This window comes from Coregonus lavaretus (genome assembly GCF_964263955.1).
Source record: "Coregonus lavaretus genome assembly, chromosome: 5".
Lineage (NCBI taxonomy): Eukaryota > Metazoa > Chordata > Actinopteri > Salmoniformes > Salmonidae > Coregonus > Coregonus lavaretus.
In genome coordinates, this window is record NC_139992.1 from 60,802,649 (window position 1) to 60,825,273 (window position 22,625).

General features: G+C 42.6%; 1 protein-coding gene across 1 annotated transcript in view; it reads left to right on the forward strand.

Moving 5' to 3' along the window:
- LOC311129058 (inactive dipeptidyl peptidase 10-like) overlaps positions 1 to 22,625 on the forward strand; it is a gene marked incomplete at both ends in the record, with an annotated part of 359,569 nt that overhangs the window by 285,149 nt on the left and 51,795 nt on the right. Inside the window, 2 exons of the mRNA XM_084161324.1 lie at positions 13,621 to 13,732; positions 14,157 to 14,238. Of these exons, the coding sequence (XP_084017450.1) occupies positions 13,621 to 13,732; positions 14,157 to 14,238 (194 nt within the window). The remainder of the gene's footprint in view (positions 1 to 13,620; positions 13,733 to 14,156; positions 14,239 to 22,625) is intronic.

Here is a 22,625-nt window from a genome sequence, read left to right on the forward strand (position 1 = left end):
TTTCTAGCCAGATGTAAAATGTTCCTGTTTTGATTAATTTAATAGTGGGTTATGTCTGATTGGTGGTGGGGCAGGTAGACGTTAGGTTTTGAGGCACAGTCACGGGAAATGCTTGTGCAAACCCACTGTATGGAAGCAGGGTGGAATTATTTTCGTGGTAGCAGGGTGGAGTTAACCACTTGTGTGTTAGGGAAAGTGGAAGAAGCTTTTTCAATCACTACCTTGAGTGCTGTTGCCACCCTTTCCTGCTGGGCTCTAAGGTAGTTTGTGACTGTGTGAATTATTATGTGGCTGGTTGACCCTAGTCTAGGGCGCACTGGACACCAGAGTTTAGCCACTGTGTGTTTGGGGAAAAGTTGATTTTCTTATATGTATTACCCATTCGAGTCCATAAGGAGTACAATCTGTGGCTTTTGTGTGTACTCAGTGGGTGTCGAGGGTGTGCTGTTGGGGGTACTCGAGGACTGGGGTGTATTCATTACGGATACTTTTTACAGTTCAGAACCAAATGGAAGCAAACAGAGCTAAACAAGAGTTTCTATTGGACAAATTCTGGTAGGTCCCTCCCCGTTTCGTTCCGTTTGCTTCCGTTTAAGAAACGTTTTACAACAGAATTGGCAGTATGAATACACCCCTGTAGTTGGGAAACACTGTACTAGGCTACCATACAAGCCAATGCACTACAACACACACATCTTGAAGTCAGCCAACTATACAGTGGGCCTGTTGATTAAACAACCACACTCAAACCTTTTTTTATTTAAATACGTTTACTGTGTCATGGTCATTTTTTGTTTTATTTTATGAATATTGTTTTGCCTTTGCACAAGTCATGGGAGCATTGCTTTGAAAAAATGGGCCCTATCTATATCATGTTGACCTATGATTCTGTCTAAATGTATTGCTTAATATTGTATACCTTTAAATGTTGTATATAGAAAAAACAATGTAAACTGTGATTCACTAATTGACTGCTAACCAATAGTCTAATTGAAATTACTAATTGTTGCCACCTGTTGTTCACTTGAACTTGTATGACTACAGACTGCAGGAGTTCGCTCACACAGCACACCCTTAAAAAAGTCATAGTTGAAACTTTGGCCGTTTATAAGCTGGTTCTAAATAAATGAAAATACTAAGCATATAAATTTGATATTATGTGTGTGCTTTTCCTATGGCTATATTTTTACATTGACTCTTTTTGGAATTAGCACCGCAAACATCTACTTGGAAAAATGTATTATAATCTTGACTGCAGGGACTTTTGTTTGAATAAACATCCACACCATTCCATGTGTATGTACACTAATGGTGCTCGAGGGCAGAGTGATGAGTCTGAGTTGCCTGCGATTGACAGGTCACGTTCATTCATTAATATACTGTAGCAGTGGGCCTGTTTCTCCCATAATCACAAGCTTTCCATCAGAAAAGTGAAGATGCAAAAATGAGATAATCAAATCAAATCAAATCAAATCAAATTTTATTGGTCACATGCGCCGAATACAACAGGTGCAGACATTACAGTGAAATGCTTACTTACAGCCCTTAACCAACAGTGCATTTATTTTAAACAAAAAAAGTAAGAATAAAATAATTGGACCCTCTGCTCTTTAAGGGATCAACAATGAGGATTAGTGACAAGGAGATTAATCTTAATTTATTTGCATATTTCACATAAGGTCGTGTGTGATTATTGTGCTGGCTAATAATAAGCCTGTGCCCTGTGTGGTCCCTTTCTTTTGACGTGTAGTGTTATGTTGTATTTTATAGAGAGACAAGTTTATTTGTTCAGAATTTAATTATATGTTCACATTATATGTTTAGGCATATACTGTATGAAAACGATCTCTGAACCCTTGGGAAATTGTATAGTTGAACAAACAGGGCAATACCAGTACAGTATGTTGGAATTTAAAAAAGCACTGAATAACATTGTGGCATTTGAACAAGTATGTCCACATCAACTGGTGTAGAGGGAAGTTGGTCTGGAAGTTTCACCTAGCTCTAGGATTACACGCCTTTATCTCATTACTGAGGTATCCAAGAGCGATTAAGCTTGATAAACGCTTGTAATCTCTGTGCTGCCTGTTTGTCAATCGTGACAATAGGCTCTGTTTTCTTTGCTGGAAAACATCTTGTAATGCTCTTCCAGGTTTTAAATCCTTCAGCCAAGTCTATGTTGATCCAATGCATTGTGTTCGCAATGATAATTAGCGAATAGCTTCAAGCTAATCAGGTTTGAGTGGGTCGTACGCAATGATGTATATAAACCCTGGATTGATGATGCTATGTATTGGCCATTGAGAGGCTTGGAAGGTACTGGTCGGCTATATTGGCACTCCCCAGAAGGAGCAGACCTCCATAGGAATTAATGGAATTCTACAATTATTTCAATTAAATGTTCCAAGGACAAAATTACTTGTATTTAAGTATTTTTGTGTTGTAGTGGAGATGGTAACATTAGTAATCTCTAAATACTATAATATAAGGAAAATGTTTTTACAGTAGGGAAAAAAAGTATTTAGTCAGCCACCAATTGTGCAAGTTCTCCCACTTAAAAAGATGAGAGAGGCCTGTAATTTTCATCAGATGTACACGTCAACTATGACAGACAAATTGAGAAAAAAAATCCAGAAAATCACATTGTAGGATTTTTAATGAATTTATTTGCAAATTATGGTGGAAAATAAGTATTTGGTCACCTACAAACAAGCAAGATTTCTGGCTCTCACAGACCTGTAACTTCTTCTTTAAGAGGCTCCTCTGTCCTCCACTTGTTACCTGTATTAATGGCACCTGTTTGAACTTGTTATCAGTATAAAAGACACCTGTCCACAACCTCAAACAGTTACACTCCAAACTCCACTATGGCCAAGACCAAAGAGCTGTCAATGGACACCAGAAACAAAATTGTAGACCTGCACCAGGCTGGGAAGACTGAATCTGCAATAGGTAAGCAGCTTGGTTTGAAGAAATCAACTGTGGGAGCAATTATTAGGAAATGGAAGACATACAAGACCACTGATAATCTCCCTCGATCTGGGGCTCCACGCAAGATCTCACCCCGTGGGGTCAAAATGATCACAAGAACGGGGAGCAAAAATCCCAGAACCACACGGGGGGACCTAGTGAATGACCTGCAGAGAGCTGGGACCAAAGTAACAAAGCCTACCATCAGTAACACACTACGCCGCCAGGGACTCAAATCCTGCAGTGCCAGACGTGTCCCTCTGCTTAAGCCAGTACATGTCCCGTCTGAAGTTTGCTAGAGTGCATTTGGATGATCCAGAAGAGGATTGGGAGAATGTCATATGGTCAGATGAAACCAAAATATTACTTTTTGGTAAAAACTCAACTCGTCGTGTTTGGAGGACAAAGAATGCTGAGTTGCATCCAAAGAACACCATACCTACTGTGAAGCATGGGGGTGGAAACTGCATGCTTTTGGGCTGTTTTTCTGCAAAGGGACCAGGACGACTGATCCGTGTAAAGGAAAGAATGAATGGGGCCATGTATCGTGAGATTTTGAGTGAAAACCTCCTTCCATCAGCAAGGGCATTGAAGATGAAATGTGGCTGGGTCTTTCAGCATGACAATGATCCCAAACACACCGCCCGGGCAACGAAGGAGTGTCTTCGTAAGAAGCATTTCAAGGTCCTGGAGTGGCCTTGCCAGTCTCCAGATCTCAACCCCATAGAAAATCTTTGGAGGGAGTTGAAAGTCTGTGTTGCCCAGCGACAGCCCCAAAACATCACTGCTCTAGAGGAGATCTGCATGGAGGAATGGGCCAAAATACCAGCAACAGTGTGTGAAAACCTTGTGAAGACTTACATAAAACGTTTGACCTGTGTCATTGCCAACAAAGGGTATATAACAAAGTATTGAGAAACTTTTGTTATTGACCAAATACTTATTTTCCACCATAATTTGCAAATAAATTCATAAAAAATCTTACAATGTGATTTTCTGGAAAAGAAATTCTCATTTTGTCTGTCATAGTTGACTTGTACCTATGATGAAAATTACAGGCCTCTCTCATCTTTTTAAGTGGGAGAACTTGCACAATTGGTGGCTGACTAAATACTTTTTTTCCCCACTGTATATACTTATTCATTTTTTTCTTCTGTTTAGCTCACATAATATAATTTAAAAGTATGCATTAACGTGTCTGTAATAGAATAAATGTGGCAAAAATAAATGTAAACATTAATAAATGCATTTCTATAGCTTCCAAAATATACAATGGTGTTGGAGTGCCAAGATGGACGCACGGTGGCTTCAACACAGCGCCCCCTATCAGTCATATAGTGTAAATATAAATAATTGGTCATACCTCACCAAACAATGGTGTCCATTGTTTACTTGACATGACATAGATTATATGCTATTTGGGTGTCCTCTGTATACAATCATTCAGTCACTCTTTGAGGAAATTGTGTTTTATTTCATTTGATGACAGATCTCAATCAAATTGAACATTTTACGTTTCTGTTCTTTCTCACATTGTAAAACCACAAAGCTTATTACATCGTGATTGTTTTTCTGACATTCTGGCGAGGGAAATAGATTAAGAATTTAGTTTCTTTACTTTCTGGTCCTCCAAACCTTGATATATCTTTGTGAAGGATAAAACATTGTGTAACATTGATGAAGTAGGCTTTATATTCAGTGGCTCCCCGCCTTCAAATGAGCAGAGGCTGAATACATACAGTAGGTCCTACCTCGCCTAACCCCTCAAGGCTGATTACTGAACAAATGAGCCCGGCGGGAATCACAAAGGAAGATGAAGGAGAGACAGAATCTATCAGAGCTATCTCATCAGGACTATACGGGGGTCACGGTAACCCAAATAACCCAATGTTGTGTGATTTAGCAGGCCAAAAGCAGCACCTGGGGCCCTAAGCACCATTATCACCGTATCCGTATTCCCTTCCCCGCTAAATGGGTCTAGATTGGGTCTGGTAGACCTCTGAGACTGAATGGCCGTCACAGCACTGGCACCTTGAGGGCCCATGCTATTATAGTTAATTTGATGGGGCCAATGTGCTGTAAGGGTCCAGAATTGCTATGGTAACCTGAGGGCCAAATACTGACTGATGTACTGAGAGAGTTGCATCCTGTCATTCACACTGGGCCAACATTGTGCACAAAATATGTAAGGTAGGAAAACATGATACAACACCAGTAGCTTCGGGGACCATTTCGCTTTGATACTCGTAGGGGTGCAGCCTGCGCTTACGTTCATTGCACAGGAACCTCTAGAGTGGCGTACAGCCTAAAATAATTCCCACCCTGAAGTATTCTATTGGTCTCCCCCCTTCACTCCTCCCCGTTTGCTGATAAATGGATCGATCCCAGTGGGGCTGGAGACACAATTAAACTTGTTTTTGGGTGAGAGTGCTAAGAAAGCTGGCTCATTGGCTCTCTGCTATGTTGGTGCTAGATGGTGCTTGAAGTTGCTTAAGTTTCTTCACTGTATTTGGTTAAGGCTCCTCTGTAACCTACAGCCAGTTGAGCAAATTTTTGACTTAAATGTGGTCATGTTCGAATAAGGGCAATAAACTAGGCCTTTAGTTTCTAAATTCAAGCAAGGCACCTGTTTTTAGACACGTGATTAGATACAACAATCATTCACATTTTTATTATGCTGTCCTACTGTATAACACAGTAATTAACAGCCTTAAACATGTTATTACTATGTAATGAACTATTTTCACACGTACAAGCAGCCAAAGACTGTTTTTGGCTCAAATACTATTTTGTAACATTTATTTTACCCAGAGGCTGAAAGCAGCCATTGTAAACCTTGGCATGCATTTCTCTGTTAGCTGGTCCAGTGGACCCTTCTCTAAGGCAGAACAGAAGAGCGCCTAAAGCTGTCTGAACTGTTGTTTAATCTGTGGGCCCCTGCTCCCAGGCACACGCCACACACTGCCAGAGATTAGGGGATCTCTGGGTAATATACAGAACCATGATCCTCCACACATCTCCCATAAATCAGGAGAATCCATGTTTTAATTTCATTCAATCCGATTTGCATACGTAATATGAGGGGAGGAGGGGAGCAGGGAGCGGGCGAGTCACCTTGGCTGTGGAAGAGGAGCAAGGAAAGGAGGGAGGGAAGGATGGTCAGTGTGTGGCAAATTTTATAATCAGATTATATTTGAAATGAAGGAACATTGTGATGAAAATCGTCATTAATACTACATGGGCTTTTCAATGGTTTGGAGGCGTTTCCCTCTGTGTGGTTTTATACTAAACTTTTGCAGTGTGATTAATCGTGTTTGATAAAACGTCCATGCCCCGAGCCCTGCGCAGACCACTCGTATTCAACATCGAGCTGCAGCAAAAGTTTTAGTGCAGTAGGAGTTGAAAATGTCAACCTACTTGTTTTTGATTAAATCACCACACTGAACACAAAGGTCATTGTGCCAGCTCTTGAAGAGATGTAGAGAGGGAAACAATGTGAAACATTCCGAAATGATCCTCTAGCTGTACAACTGATACTGGAACTGATATTAGCCATTTTTATCATTATATACAGAGTAGGACATTTTATCAAAGCTAGAGATGAGGAGCACCTCATAGAGAGTGAATTCCACCCTGCTGCAAAGGTATCTGCGCAAGTAGGTTCTTAAAATGACTACTTCAGCAGACACTCAAAGTATCCGACAAGCAGTTTAAACTTTTTTGCCAAAGATCAAAAGTGTGTTTGGAAGAAAAACTCAAACTGGAGGGAGTCAATAGGGTTCAAATAAAAGTCACAGAGTCCATTCCTCTTCTTGTGCCTTCCAAGGGAAAAAGAGTCTGTGGTTCTGCTGTGGATATTTCACATAAGCTCATTACCTCTAGTTCCAAATGCTTACCTTGAATTTGTTTTAAGGAGTCAGCGCATCTAAACGCTTGGGCGTTTTAGTTCCTAGCCAGGGATGTGTTTTCACAGAGCTTTAACCCTGACCTGTGTCTCTGTTGGTTAGCAGCATATAGCAACTGAGAAATATTTTGTCAAAGCCATCAGAGGTGCACTCTCCACCCCCCCCTCCCTCTCTGAGATCACCAATCTTGGCTTGTCAACACTATTTTTGGCGCTCATCAATCTAGCGCTATCACATCCCCCGCCTCCATCGTCGTTGCCACCGCCTTCGGGCCTTTCCACCATCCTCATGCACTATGCATAATTCACTGTGGCAAAGTGCATCCTTTTCAAATGAAGAAGCACTTTTTAATTTGAGCTATCCATCCTCGGCTGTGGCATCCCTGTTTTTAGACTCCTGTCTGCTCAAACAGATATATCAAACACTTGAGTCTGAATCAGGTATCTCTCTCTCTCTCTCTCTCTCTCTCTCTCTCTCTCTCTCTCTCTCTCTCTCTCTCTCTCTCTCTCTCTCTCTCTCTCTCTCTCTCTCTCTCTCTCTCTCTCTCTCTCTCTCTCTCTCTCTCTCTCTCTCTCTCTCTCTCTTTCTCAATTCATTTTCAATTCAATTCAATTTAAGGGGCTTTATTGGCATGGGAAACATAAGTTTACATTGCCAAATCAAGTGAAATAGATAATAAACAAAAGTGAAATAAACAATAATAAACAGTACAGTCACAAAAGTTCCAAAATAATAAAGACATTTCAAGTGTCATATTATGTCTATATATAGTGTTGTAATGATGTGCAAATACTTAAAGTACAAAAAGGAAAATAAATAAACATAAATATAGGTTGTATTTACAATGGTGTTTGTTATTGACTGGTTGCCCTTTTCTTGTGGCAACAGGTCACAAATCTTGCTGCTGTGATTGCACACTGTGGTATTTCACCCAATAGATATGGGAGTTTATCAAAATTGGATTTGTTGTCGAATTCTTTGTAGGTCTGTGTAATCTGAGAGAAGTATGTTTCTCTAATATGGTCATACATTTGGCAGCTCAGTTTCCACCTCATTTTGTGGGCAGTGTGCACATAGCCTGTCTTCTCTTGAGAGCCATGTCGGCCTACGGTGGCCTTTCTCAATAGCAAGGCTATGCTCACTGAGTCTGTACATAGTCAAAGATGTCCTTAATTATGGGTCAGTCACAGTGGTCAGGTATTCTGCCACTGTGTACTCTCTGTTTAGGGCCAAATAGCATTCTAGTTTGCTCAGTTTTTTTGTTAATTATATCCAATATGTCAAGTAATTATCTTTTTGTTTCCTCATGATTTGGTTGGGTCTAATTGTGTTGCTGTCCTGGGGCTCTGTGGGGTCTGTTTGTGTTTGTGTTTGTGAACAGAGCCCCAGGACTAGCTTGCTTAGGGGACTCTTCTCCAGGTTCATTTTTCTGTAGGTAATGGCTTTGTTATGGATGGTTTGGGAATCGTTTCCTTTTAGGTGTTTATAGAATTTAACGTCTCTTTTCTGGATTTTGATAATTAGCGGGTATCGGCCTAATTCTGCTCTGCATGTATTATTTGGTGTTTTATGCTGTACACTGAGGATATTTTAGCAGAATTCTGTATGCAGTCTCGATTTGATGTTTGTCCCATTTTGTGAATTCTTGGTTGGTGAGTGGACCCCAGACCTCACAAACATAAAGGGCAATGGGTTCTATAACTGATTCAAGTATTTTTAGCCAGATCCTAATTGGTATGTCAAATTTTATGTTCCTTTTGATGGCATAGAAGGCCCTTCTTGCCTTGCCTCTCAGATCGTTCACAGCTTTGTGGAAGTTACCTGTGGTGCTGATGTTTAGGCTGAGGTACACTACCTGTCAAAAGATTTAGAACACCTACTCATTCAAGGGTTTTTCTTTATTTTTACTATTTTCTACATTGTAGAATAATAGTGAAGACATCGAAACTGTGAAATAACACAAATGGAATCATGTAACCAAAAAAGGGTTAAACAAATCAAAATATATTTTATATTTGAGATTCTTCAGAGTAGCCACCCTTTGCCTTGATGACAGCTTTGCACACTATTGGCATTCTCTCAACCAGCTTCATGAGGTAGTCCCCTGGAATGCTTTTCCAACAGTCTTGAAGGAGTTCCCACATATGCTGTGCACTTGTTGGCTGCTTTTCCTTCACTCTGCGGACCGACTCATCACAAACTGTCTCAATTTGGTTGAGGTTGGGGGATTGTGGAGGCCAGGTCATCTGATGCAGCACTCTATCACTCTCCTTGCTGGTAAAATAACCCTTACACAGCCTGGAGGTGTGTTGGGTCATTGTGCTGTTGAAAAACAAATGATAGTCCCACTAAGCCCAAACCAGATGTGATGGCGTATCGCTGCAGAATGCTGTGGTAGCCATGCTGGTTAAGTGTGCTTTGAATTTGAAATAAATCATAGACCGTGTTACCAGCAAAGCATCCCCACACCATAACACCTCCTCCTCCATGCTTTACGGTGGGAAATACACATGCCGAGTTCATCCGTTCAGCTACACCGCGTCTCACAAAGACATGGCGGTTGCAACCAAAAATCTCCAAGTTGGACTCCAGACCAAAGGACACATTTCCATCGGTCTAATGTCCATTGCTCGTGTTTCTTGGCCCAAGCAAGTCTCTTATTCTTATTGGTGTCCTTTAGTAGTGTTTTCTTTGCAACAATTCGACCATGAAGGCCTGATTCACACAGTCTCCTCTGAACAGTTGATGTCGACACTTTTTTTGTTGTTGTTTTATTTTTTTGTTAAAAATAAATGCACTGTTGGTTAAGGGCTGTAAGTAAGCATTTCACTGTAATGTCTGCACCTGTTGTATTCGGTGCATGTGACCAATACAATTTGATTTGATTTGATTTGATTTAAGATGTGTCTGTTACTTGAACTTTGTGAAGCATTTATTTGGACTGCAATTTCTGAGGCTAGCAACTCAAATGAACTTATCCTCTGCAGCAGAGGTAACTCTGGGTCTTCCATTGCTGTGGTGGTCCTCATGAGAGCCAGTTTCATCATAGCGCTTGATGGTTTATAGGGCTATCTTCTGTATAACCCCCTTCCTTGTCACATTAAAACTGATTGGCTCAAATGCATTAAATTAACTTTTAAGAAGGTACACCTGTTAATTGAAATGCATTCCAGGTGACTACCTCATGAAGCTGGTTGAGAGAATGCCAAGGATGTGCAAAGCTGTCATCTAGGCAAAGGGTGGCTATTTGAAGAATCTGAAATATAAAATATATTTTGATTTGTTTAACACTTTTTTGGTTACTACATGATTCCATATGTGTTATTTCATAGTTTTGATGTCTTCACTATTATTCTACAATGTAGAAAATTGTAAAAAATTAAAGAAAAACCTTTGAATGAGCAGGTGTTCCAAAAACATTGTTTTCGTTTTTTGTGTGCTCTTGGGTGTCAGAGTGGTGTGTGTGTGGAATCAAACGCAGGAACCAGGATGACGTTAAACACTTTAGTAAATCCAAGAATAGGACAAAATAGCCTCCCCAACCGGGTGGCGCACAATTACGCACTGAAACACTGTGCGGAAAACAAGAAAGAAGCGCACGCAGTGCAAACTCTCGAAAAAATACAACCACGAGAGACTGAATACAGCTGACACAGGCTGACACAAAACAATAACGCATAACACCTGACCCAAACACAAGCAACTAAATAGGGAAAACAATTAAGACCCAAATAAGGGACAGGTGTTAAGAACAGACACAACCAAACGAACATGAAACATAGAACGGTGACAGCTAGTACTCCGGAGACGACGACCGCCGAAGCCTGCCCGAACAAGGAAGAGGAGCAGCCTCGGCCGAAACCGTGACATTGGGCAACGGTGTCCAGATAGAATTTGTATTTGTGGTCCTGGCAACTGGACCTTTTTTGGAACATCATTATTTTTGTTTTACTGAGATTTACTGTCAGGGCCCAGGTCTGACAGAATCTGTGCAGGACATCTACAGTGAGGGAAAAAAGTATTTGATCCCCTGCTGATTTTGTACGTTTGCCCACTGACAAAGAAATGATCAGTCTATAATTTTAATGGTAGTTTTATTTGAACAGGGAGAGACAGAATAACAACAAAAAAATCCATGTTATAAATTGATTTGCATTTTAATGAGGGAAATAAGTATTTGACCCCCTCCCAATCAGAAACATTTCTGGCTCCCAAGTGTCTTTTATACAGGTAACGAGCTGAGATTAGAAGCACACTCTTAACCCTCCCGTTGTCCTAGGGTCAAAATGACCCGCCACTGTGTTGAACCAACTTTATTTAATTTTTATATTTTTGGGATCATTTGCGAGAAGGAGACAGTGAGACTTTAAGGGGACAAGATTGTAGACCTACACAAGGCTGGAATGGGCTACAAGACCATCGCCAAGCAGCTTGGTGAGAAGGTGACAACAGTTGGTGCGATTATTCGCAAATGGAAGAAACACAAAATAACTGTCAATCTCCCTCGGCCTGGGGCTCCATGCAAGATCTCACCTCATGGAGTTGCAATGATCATGAGAACGGTGAGGAATCAGCCCAGAACTACACGGGATGATCTTGTCAATGATCTCAAGGCAGTTGGGACCATAGTCACCAAGAAAACAATTGGTAACACACTACGCCGTGAAGGACTGAAATCCTGCAGCGCCCGCAAGGTCCCCCTGCTCAAGAAAGCACATATACAGGGCCGTCTGAAGTTTGCCAATGAACATCTGAATGATTCAGAGGAGAACTGGGTGAAAGTGTTGTGGTCAGATGAGACCAAAATGGAGCTCTTTGGCATCATCTCAACTCGCCGTGTTTGGAGGAGGAGGAATGCTGACTATGACCACAAGAACACCATCCCCACCGTCAAACATGGAGGTGGAAACATTATGCTTTGGGGGTGTTTTTCTGCTAAGGGGACAGGACAACATCACCGCATCAAAGGGACGATGGACGGGGCCATGTACCGTCAAATCTTGGGTGAGAACCTCCTTCCCTCAGCCAGGGCATTGAAAATGGGTCGTGGATGGGTATTCCAGCACGACAATGACCCAAAACACATGGCCAAGGCAACAAAGGAGTGGCTCAAGAATAAGCACATTAAGGTCCTGGAATGACCTAACCAGTCTCCAGACCTTAATCCCATAGACAATCTGTGGAGGGAGCTGAAGGTTCGAGTTGCCAAACGTCAGCCTCGGAACCTTAATGACTTGGAGAAGATCTGCAAAGAGGAGTGGAACAAAATCCCTCCTGAGACGTGTGCAAACCTGGTGGCCAACTACAAGAAACGTCTGACCAAAACAAGGGTTTTGCCACCAAGTACTAAGTCATGTTTTGCAGAGGGGTCAAATACTTATTTCCCTCATTAAAATGCAAATCAATTTATATCATTTTTGACATGCGTTTTTCTGGATTTTTTTGATTGTTATTCTGTCTCTCACTGTTCAAATAAACCTACCATTAAAATTATAGACTGATCATGTCTTTGTCAGTGGGAAAACGTACAAAATCAGCAGGGGATCAAATACATTTTTCCCTCACTGTAGGTGCCGCTGTAGGCCCTCCTTGGTTGGGGACAGAAGCACCAGATCATCAGCAAACAGTAGACATTTGACTTCAGATTCTAGTAGGGTGAGGCCAGGTGCTGCAGACTGTTCTAGTGCCCTCACCAATTCGTTGTTATATATGTTGAAGAGGTTGGGGCTTAAGCTGCATCCCTGTCTCACCCCACGGCCCTGTGGAAAGAAATGTGTGTGTTTTTTGTCCATGTATACCGCACACTTGTTGTTTGTGTACATGGATTTTATAATGTTGTGTTTTTTATCCCCAACTCCACTTTCCATCAATTTGTATAGCAGACCCTCATGCCAAATTGAGTAAAAAGCATTTTTGAAATTAGCAAAGCATGAGAAGACTTTGCCTTTGTTTGGTTTGTTTGTTTGTCAATTAGGGTGTGCAGGGTGAATACATGGTCTGTCATACAGTTATTTGGTAAAAAGCCAATTTGACTCACTCTCTCTCTCTCAGTTTCTCTTTCTCTGTCTGTTCTCTTTCTCTGCACAGTTTGCAATGCAAATGCCATCATAGCCAGAGAACATAAAACCTGGAAAACGTACAGTTATCTGCTGAGTTTCTTATTCATTAGTGGTTCTCACTTCGGTGTCAAATATGCATTTGACACCATAATCACCCAGACACACAACCCAATTTGCAGCTTTTAACCATATAGGATTTTCAGAGAACATTGCAACATTGAGGCTGTTTTCTTCCCCGTCTACAGTTTGAATTATATGATCATGTCAGGCACAGCTTCTCTAGGGGTATATAGACAGATTTACACACACCCCAGTCAGAACCATTTGGGTGCCCTCTCTCTCTCTCTCTCTCTCTCTCTCTCTCTCTCTCTCTCTCTCTCTCTCTCTCTCTCTCTCTCTCTCTCTCTCTCTCTCTCTCTCTCTCTCTCTCTCTCTCTCTCTCCCCCTCCCTCCCTCCCTCCCTTCCTCATGCCTCTCTCTCTGTGTCTTTCATACTCCCGGGCTTTCAGACCTGAAGTCATGGGGGTTGCATGATCGGTTTCTCAGATGGAATTAAAATGTCTCATCTCCCAACTGTCACCCATGCAAATTGCATTGTCCGCAGAATCTATCTGTGAAAACAGCTACCAGTCTATTCTGTTTGATGCCTTTCTCTGCCTGTTTTTATGATGTTGTTATCAGCCAAGCTGCCTCCGTAAATATTTCATGCCGTAATCTCCTTTTTATTTTCTCTCTTTTGTTCCAGGTTTACCGGCATTCATACATGGCCTCATATAGCATTTATAACATCCACACAAGGTATGTTTTGTTTGCTTGTTTACCATGTGCTTTGTTGGGGTCTTGATGTGTTTGTTTACTTGTCAAGACAATCTATTTTCAGGCAGTTTATTTCAGGCGTTAAGTACATTTAAATGATGATGATAAAACAATGTTGTGAAATTCGTTTTTAATGTTGTGAAATTAGCTTTTAAAGTTTTTTATTGTTAATTGGAAATGCAGGCAGTCCAAGTTTTCAAATGTTAATTTGAAATGCAGGCAGTCCAAGTCTGTAGGCTGAGAGGAGTTGAGCACTGACCTTAAAACAAAATGTGTCAGCTGTGTCAGCTTTTTAAAAAACACCATGTAAAACACCTCAAAGAGGTCAAGCGATTTAATAAGCTTATTTATGTGCCCTCCACTGCTCTAGGCAGCAGTGTTACTGTTACTTAATGTTGTTTTTCAGGGAGGTATGGGAGCTGGATCCTCCAGAGGTGCTGAATTCTATTCTACAGTACGCTGCATGGGGAGTACAGGGCCAGCAACTTGTAAGTCAAAGACAAGTGGCCTATGACAACAAGTAGGCCATTCCTCCATGCAATCCTCCTATATCTCCCCATGTTACCATTTATAATGCAACGGTCATATTTGGCAATGTGATTTTTCCTGTGCCTGCAAGTAGGGCGATTAAAGTCACAACCCTTTATCACGTTGCTTTTGAATATTTCTCCCAATTAGGAAGTTTGCATTTTCTGGCGTAATGGCTAAGGTATCAGGTTGATAGTCGCTACACCCAGGTTTGAGTCCTGGTCAGGGCTACCACCCAAATTTGCAATATTATGCATTTACCCACCCGAATGTTGAAGGTAACTTACTATAGTCGTTACTTAGGCTTATGTCAGCTACTTCTTGTTATGTTTTTGGGTACAGCTTGTATACATTTAAAATATTTTGCTTTAACAAGTGTTGCCTGTGTCCTTAAATATATGTGCAAAGGATTAGGAGCTGTTGGTATGCCAAAGATCAACAGTGTTAATAAATCTCTTTATTCTGTATTTCAAAATGCTGTTCTTACTTGGTTTGGCCTTCGGGATGATTTTCTTTCCTCTTCCTCGTGTAATTGCTTTGTTTAACTTAATTGTTCTCCTATTTAATCCCTGCATGGCGTGCATTCTGAACTTTTAATTAGAATGTGTTTTGATTTTGTTGCTGTTGAAAGCGAATCATGCTTCTCATTAAAGACGCAACAATGGACTATGACGTATTCACAATATCTCAGACAATGGCAGAATCTATGTTTTGATATACTCTGGCAGCTCCCCTGTTGTCTGCTATTACCTTGCTGTCATATTTATCTTTCTTACATGAAAATTGTTGTTTGAGTGAATTATATGTGAAGCCAGAATGTATAGATAATATCCACTCAATCTCTTGTCTTGGGTTAGAAGGTCAAACAAGTTACCTGACCTTTAAAACATTTGCATCGAAGAATTCCATTGCCCTTTTAGTCACAAAATTATGAGGTGCTGGTTTTTAAGTATTTTCCTGTTGTAAAGGTGAATGTGTTGCCCTTCTCGGCAATTCACTTTTAGTGGACATTCAAACATGTTGACAGCTTTCAGTCAGATTATCGAGATCATGATATTTGATAAATGATAACAATCAGTAGTGAAATACCAAGCACACCTGAAACAACCTATACTAATTTGACATTCAGTATGCCATTTAAATGTGTACCATTTCCATTTCCTCCAAGCCTGACTATTTATCTAAAATCTGCTAGTTTTGTAGTACTTTGTAGTGAAGCCCCGGAACAGGATTAACCACATTGCCCCATCACCTCTGGAAGGTTTATTTTAAGCTTTTACATACAGCTGCTGTGGTAGAAATATTTAACTCAAAAATATCTCTCAAAAAACCAGAGCTTGTGTATTCAGAATAGACTTTATTAAAGCGTAACAAAGCCGAGCTGGTCCATGGAGCAACTGCTTGCCCTGACCCGGAGCTCTCCTTTTATACACACAAATACATAGTCATGCTTATACAACCTACACAGTTACTCTATTATATGTACATGATTAACATCCTTCGGTGTCACATGTTATTTACTTACAAGAGCTATGTGCGCTTCTCTAAATGGGGCCTCTGTCACTTATCTCATTATATTGGTGGCGTAACTCAAGAAATTATACTGTATACATACGCACATTAAATAACAATCACACTCTGTATTGACTATATTCACTATCCATGCATGCATCTGGAGTACAAAGTATCAATTATGTTCATTCTGTTTTACCCTTATCATTTCATAACACATTACAAAACATATCAATTAATACATAAACATGGTTTACACATGTCATGTCCATAACAAACATTTAAGATTTTCCCAACAGCTATCCTCCCAGGACCCTGAGCCACTATGGTTTTCCCTTGTGACTATGTGCATGTGGCTATGTGTGTCAGGTCATAAGCACAAACAAGTGATAACACTAGTTCCATTGTTACTCCAATCTCCACACAGCCACAACGAGAAGTTTTATCTCCGTCACATGTCATTGACATACCCAGACCGGCTGCGGGGAGTTAGAGGGAACCATTCTTATCAGAAGCACAGCATTTGCACTAAATAAATGTCTCTGCTCTGTTTTAACCCTTTAATTGGTTCTTAATCCATAAGCATTTATGGCATATAGGCGTTTCATTCTACAACACATGTACTAGAAAATCATCCATACTGCTCAGACACAGTTCTGATGGTATCACATGTGTAGGATCCCACTTCTGACACCAAATATTATGAAATTGGGTCATGTTTGATTTAAACCTGCTACTATCCATTGGGATAGTGGGCGCACTGCTATAACTAAAGTGCCAAGAAGGTTAATGTATTTGTCCGAAATCATGGGGAAACTAAAGGCAGGATCATTATGGTATCAAACAAAATCCCACCAAAAATGTGATACAATAAAGCAGTTTTTTTAACCAAGACCCCAGAACCGTATTAGTCTAATCCAGGGCAAGTGACATCCAACATGCACCTGAACTAAAACGAGAGAGATGGCCTAAATCCAACAAACAAAGCACAGCATAAGCAGGTTGATTTGGAATGCTAAATAACCCTTGCATTGTCTTAAGGTTCCTTGCGTAACCCCGGTTCTCTGATAATATGAGTGAGGTATCACATATATGGGGACACACCCTTCGAGACGGGACCACAAGGAAGCTCCAATCACACAACGTCTGTCGTAGACAGGAAGCATGGTGGATAATGGGGAACCCCACTTCTTATAATGCACCACAATCCCACCCTGAACTGATTATCAAGCATATGTTTTCTTCCTTACACATAGCGAGAAGGGAAACGCGGTGAGATACAGTACCTCACTCATATTATCAGAGTAGTGGTATAATTGCTTACGTAGCAGTCGGTTTGCACTTCGAAATTAAGTCAGCACCATGCATATTCTTTCACTACTGTTTACAATATGGCCGTACAAATTCACCTGGTTTTTGCATACAATACAATTGGCATACATAAAATAGTGAGGTTGTTGAAAAGGCAAGAAAGATGACTTGTCTTGTCATTTAGCATTAGAAACGAGAGGTAATTACAGCTCATTGAAGGCAGTGAGGTGAAGCCAATCAGACAGATGTTGTTTTGTAGATAGATAGATATAGTGTAGATATTTTGTAGATAGATACAGTGTTTGGTGACTCACAGGACACAGGTCTGAACATGTCACCTGGTGTAGGGAAAGTCCACAGAGCCCTTTACGAGTGAGTGTCAGGGGGATGGCAGTGTTTATATTTCCTTATGAATAATAGAACATGTGGAATCTCGAGGTGTTTATGTTCAATTATTGGAAGCTCAGAGCCACTGGACTGGTACAGAATACTTCTGAGCTTAGATGATGCTTTAGTCTTGAGTAACTAGAGGTAAGAGAGAGAACTAGTCTGTTTGGTAATGTCGCTAATAGACCAGACACTAACTAGAGGCAAGAGACAGAACTAGTCTGTTTGGTAACATCGCTAATAGACCAGACACTAACTAGAGGTAAGAGACAGAACTAGTCTGTTTGGTAACATCGCTAATAGACCAGACACTAACTAGAGGTAAGAGACAGAACTAGTCTTTTTGGTAACATCGCTATTAGACCAGACGCTAACTAGAGGTAAGAGACAGAACTAGTCAGTTTGGTAACATCGCTAATAGACCAGACACTAACTAGAGGCATGAGACAGAACTAGTCTGTTTAGTAGCATCGCTAATAGACCAGACACTAACTAGAGGTAAGAGACAGAACTAGTCTGTTTGGTAGCATCGCTAATAGACCAGACACTAACTAAAGTCTATTAATCTAAAGTGGAAGTTGGGAGAGTTATATTTGAGTGTTTCAGTGAAACGTGAGGGAGGCCCCGCTCTCTCGCTTTCCCAGATGCTTAGTTTATTTCATTCCGATCTTCTTTCCATTATTGTAGCCTATTCTGTAGCCTGTCAACTATGTGTCTGTCTATCCCTGTTCTCTCCTCTCCGCACAGGCCATATAAACGCTTCACACAGCGTGGCTGCTGCCACTCTAATCTGGTGGTCCCTGCGCGCACAACCCACGTGGAGTTCCAGGTCTCCGGTAGCCTCTGGAACTGCCGTTCTGCGGCCAACAAGGCAGAGTTCATCTCAGCCTATGCCACCCTCCAGTCCCTCGACTTCTTGGCGCTGACGGAAACATGGATTACCATAGAAAACACTGCTACTCCTACTGCTCTTTCCTTGTCTGATCATTTGTTCTCGCATACCCCGAGAGCATCTGGTCAGTGCGGTGGTGGCACAGGAATCCTCATCTCTCCCAAGTGGACATTCTCTCTTTTCCCCCTGACCCATCTGTCTATCTCCTCATTTGAATTTCATACTGTCACAGTCACTAGCCCATTCAAGCTTAACATCCTTGTCATTTATCGCCCTCCAGGTTCCCTTGAAGAGTTCATCAATGAGCTTGATGCCTTGATAAGTTCCTTTCCTGAGGATGTCTCACCCCTCACAGTTCTGGGTGACTTTAACCTCCCTACGTCTGCCTTTGACTCATTTCTCTCTGCCTCCTACTTTCCACTCCTTTCCTCTTTTGACCTCACGCTCACACCCCCCCCCCCCCCCCCTACTCACAAGGCAGGCAATACGATTGACCTCATCTTTACTAGATGCTGTTATTCTACTAATCTCACTGCAACTCCCCTCCAAGTCTCCGACCACTACTTCGTATCATTTTCTCTCTCGCTCTCCTCCAACACTACTCACTCTGCCCCTACTCAGATGGTAATGTGCCGTCGCAACCTTCACTCTCTCTCCCGCTACTCTCTCCTCTTCCATCCTATCATCTCTTCTCTCTGCTAAATCCTTCTCCCTCCTATCTCCTGATTCTGCCTCCTCAACCCTCCTCTCCTCCCTCTCTGAATCTTTTGACTCTCTATGTCCCCTATCTTTCCCGGCCGGCTCGGTCCTCCCCTCCTGCTCTGTGGCTTGGCGATTCATTGCGAGCTCACAGAACAGGGCTCCGGGCAGCCGAGCGGAAATGGAGGAAATCTAGACTCCCTGCGGACCTGTTATCTTTCCACTCCCTCTTCTCTACATTCTCTTCCTCCGTTTCTGCTGCTAAAGCCATTTTCTACCACTCTAAATATCAAGCCTCTGCCTCTAACCCTAGGAAGCTCTTTACCACCTTCTCCTCCCTGCTGAATCCTCCTCCTCCTCCCCCTCCCTCCTCCCTCTCTGTGGATGACTTCGACTTCAATCCTCATTTATTAAGTCAAATGACACCGCTGGTCCTGCTCTCACTGTCCTACCCTATGCTTTGACTTTTTTCTCCCCTCTCTCTCCAGATGAAATCTTGCGACTTGTGACAGCCGGCCACCCAACAACCTGCCCGCTTGACCCTATCCCCTCCTCTCTTCTCCAGACCATTTCCGGAGACCTTCTCCCTTACCTCACCTCGCTTATCAACTCATCCTTGTCCGCTGGCTATGTCCCTTCCATCTTCAAGAAAACGAGAGTTGCACCCCTCCTCAAAAAACCTACACTCGATCCCTTCGATGTCAACAACTACAGACCAGTATCCCTTCTTTCTTTTCTCTCCAAAACTCTTGAGCGTGCCGTCTATAGCCAACTCTCCTGCTATCTCTCTCAGAATGACCTTCTTGATCCAAACCAGTCAGGTTTCAAGACTGGTCATTCAACTGAGACTGCTCTTCTCTGTGTCACGGAGGCTCTCCGCACTGCTAAAGCTAACTCTCTCTCCTCTGCTCTCATCCTTCTAGACCTCTCTGCTGCCTTTGATACTGTGAACCATCATATCCTCCTCTCCACCCTCTCAGAGTTGGGCATATCCGGCGCGGCTCACTCTTGGATTGCGTCCTACTTGACAGGTCGCTCCTACCAGGTGGCGTGGCGAGAATCTGTCTCCGCACCACGTGCTCTCACCACTGGTGTCCCCCAGGGCTCAGTTCTAGGCCCTCTCCTATTCTCTCTATACACCAAGTCACTTGGCTCTGTCATGGTCTCTCCTATCATTGCTACACAGACAACACACAATTCATCTTCTCCTTTCCCCCTTCTGATAACCAGGTGGCGAATCGCATCTCTGCATGTCTGGCAGACATACAGTGGGGAGAACAAGTATTTGATACACTGCCGATTTTGCAGGTTTTCCTACTTACAAAGCATGTAGAGGTCTGTAATTTTTATCATAGGTACACTTCAACTGTGAGAGACGGAATCTAAAACAAAAATCTAGAAAATCACATTGAATGATTTTTAAGTAATTAATTTGCATGTTATTGTATTTGATACATCAGAAAAGCAGAACTTGGTACAGAAACCTTTGTTTGCAATTACAGAGATCATACGTTTCCTGTAGGTCTTGACCAGGTTTGCACACACTGCAGCAGGGATTTTGGCTCACTCCTCCATACAGACCTTCTCCAGATCCTTCAGGTTTCGGGGCTGTCGCTGGGCAATACAGACTTTCAGCTCCCTCCAAAGATTTTCTATTGGGTTCAGGTCTGGAGACTGGCTTGGCCACTCCAGGACCTTGAGATGCTTCTTATGGAGCCACTCCTTAGTTGCCATGGCTGTGTGTTTCGGGTCGTTGTCATGCTGGAAGACCCAGCCACGACCCATCTTCAATGCTCTTACTGAGGGAAGGAGGTTGTTGGCTAAGATCTCGCGATACATGGCCCCATGCATCCTCCCCTCAATATGGTGCAGTCGTCCTGTCCCCTTTGCAGAAAAGCATCCCCAAAGAATGATGTTTCCACCTCCATGCTTCACGGTTGGGATAGTGTTCTTGGGGTTGTACTCATCATTCTTCTTCCTCCAAACACTGCGAGTGGAGTTTAGACCAAAAAGCTCTATTTTTGTCTCATCAGACCACATGACCTTCTCCCATTCCTCCTCTGGATCATCCAGATGGTCATTGGCAAACTTCAGACGGGCCTGGACATGCGCTGGCTTGAGCAGGGGGACCTTGCATGCGCTGCAGGATTTTAATCCATGACGGCGGAGTTTGTTACTAATGGTTTTCTTTGAGACTGTGGTCCCAGCTCTCTTCAGGTCATTGACCAGGTCCTGCCGTGTAGTTCTGGGCTGATCCCTCACCTTCCTCGTGATCATTGATGCCCCACGAGGTGAGATCTTGCATGGAGCCCCAGACCGAAGGTGATTGACCGTCATCTTGAACTTCTTCCATTTTCTAATAATTGCGCCAACAGTTGTTGCCTTCTCACCAAGCTGCTTGCCTATTGTCCTGTAGCCCATCCCAGCCTTGTGCAGGTCTACAAATGTATCCCTGATGTCCTTACACAGCTCTCTGGTCTTGGCCATTGTGGAGAGGTTGGAGTCTGTTTGATTGAGTGTGTGGACAGGTGTCTTTTATACAGGTAACGAGTTCAAACAGGTGCAGTTAATACAGGTAATGAGTGGAGAACAGGAGGGCTTCTTAAAGAAAAACTAACAGGTCTGTGAGAGCCGGAATACTTACTGGTTGGTAAGTGATCAAATACTTATGTCATGCAATAAAATGCAAATTAATTACTTAAAAATCATACAATGTCATTTTCTGGATTTTTGTTTTAGATACCGTCTCTCACAGTTGAAGTGTACCTATGATAAAAATTACAGACCACTACATGCTTTGTAAGTAGGAAAACCTGCAAAATTGGCAATGTATCAAATACTTGTTCTCCCCACTGTATCAGTGTGGATGTCGGATCACCACCTCAAGCTGAACCTCGGCAAGATGGAGCTGCTCTTCCTCCCGGGGAAGGACTGCCCGCTCCATGATCTCGCCATCACTGTTGACAACTCCGTTGTGTCCTCTTCCAGAGTGCAAAGTACCTTGGCGTGACCCTGGACAACACCTCTTTCTCCGCTAACATCAAAGCGGTGACCCGTTCATGCTGTACAACATTTGCAGAGTATGACCCTACCTTACACAGGAAGCGGCACAGGTCCTAATCCAGGCACTTGTCATCTTCCGTCTGGATTACTGCAACTCGCTGTTGGCTGGGCTCCCTGCCTGTGCCATTAAACCCCTACATCTCATCCAGAACGCTGCAGCCCATCTGGTGTTCAACCTTCCTAAGTTCTCTCACGTCACCCCGCTCCTCCGCACACTCCACTGGCTTCCAGTTGAAGCTCCATGGTGCTTGCCTACGGAGCTGTGAGGGGAACGGCACCTCCTTACCTTCAGGTTCTGATCAGTCCCTACACCCAAACGAGGGCATTGCGTTCTTCCCCCTCTGGCCTGCTGGTCCCCCTACCTCTGCGGAAGCACAGTTCCCGCTCAGCCCAGTCAAAACTGTTCGCTGCTCTGGCACCCCAATGGTGGAACAAGCTCCCTCACGACGCCAGGACAGCGGAGTCACTGACCACCTTCCGGAG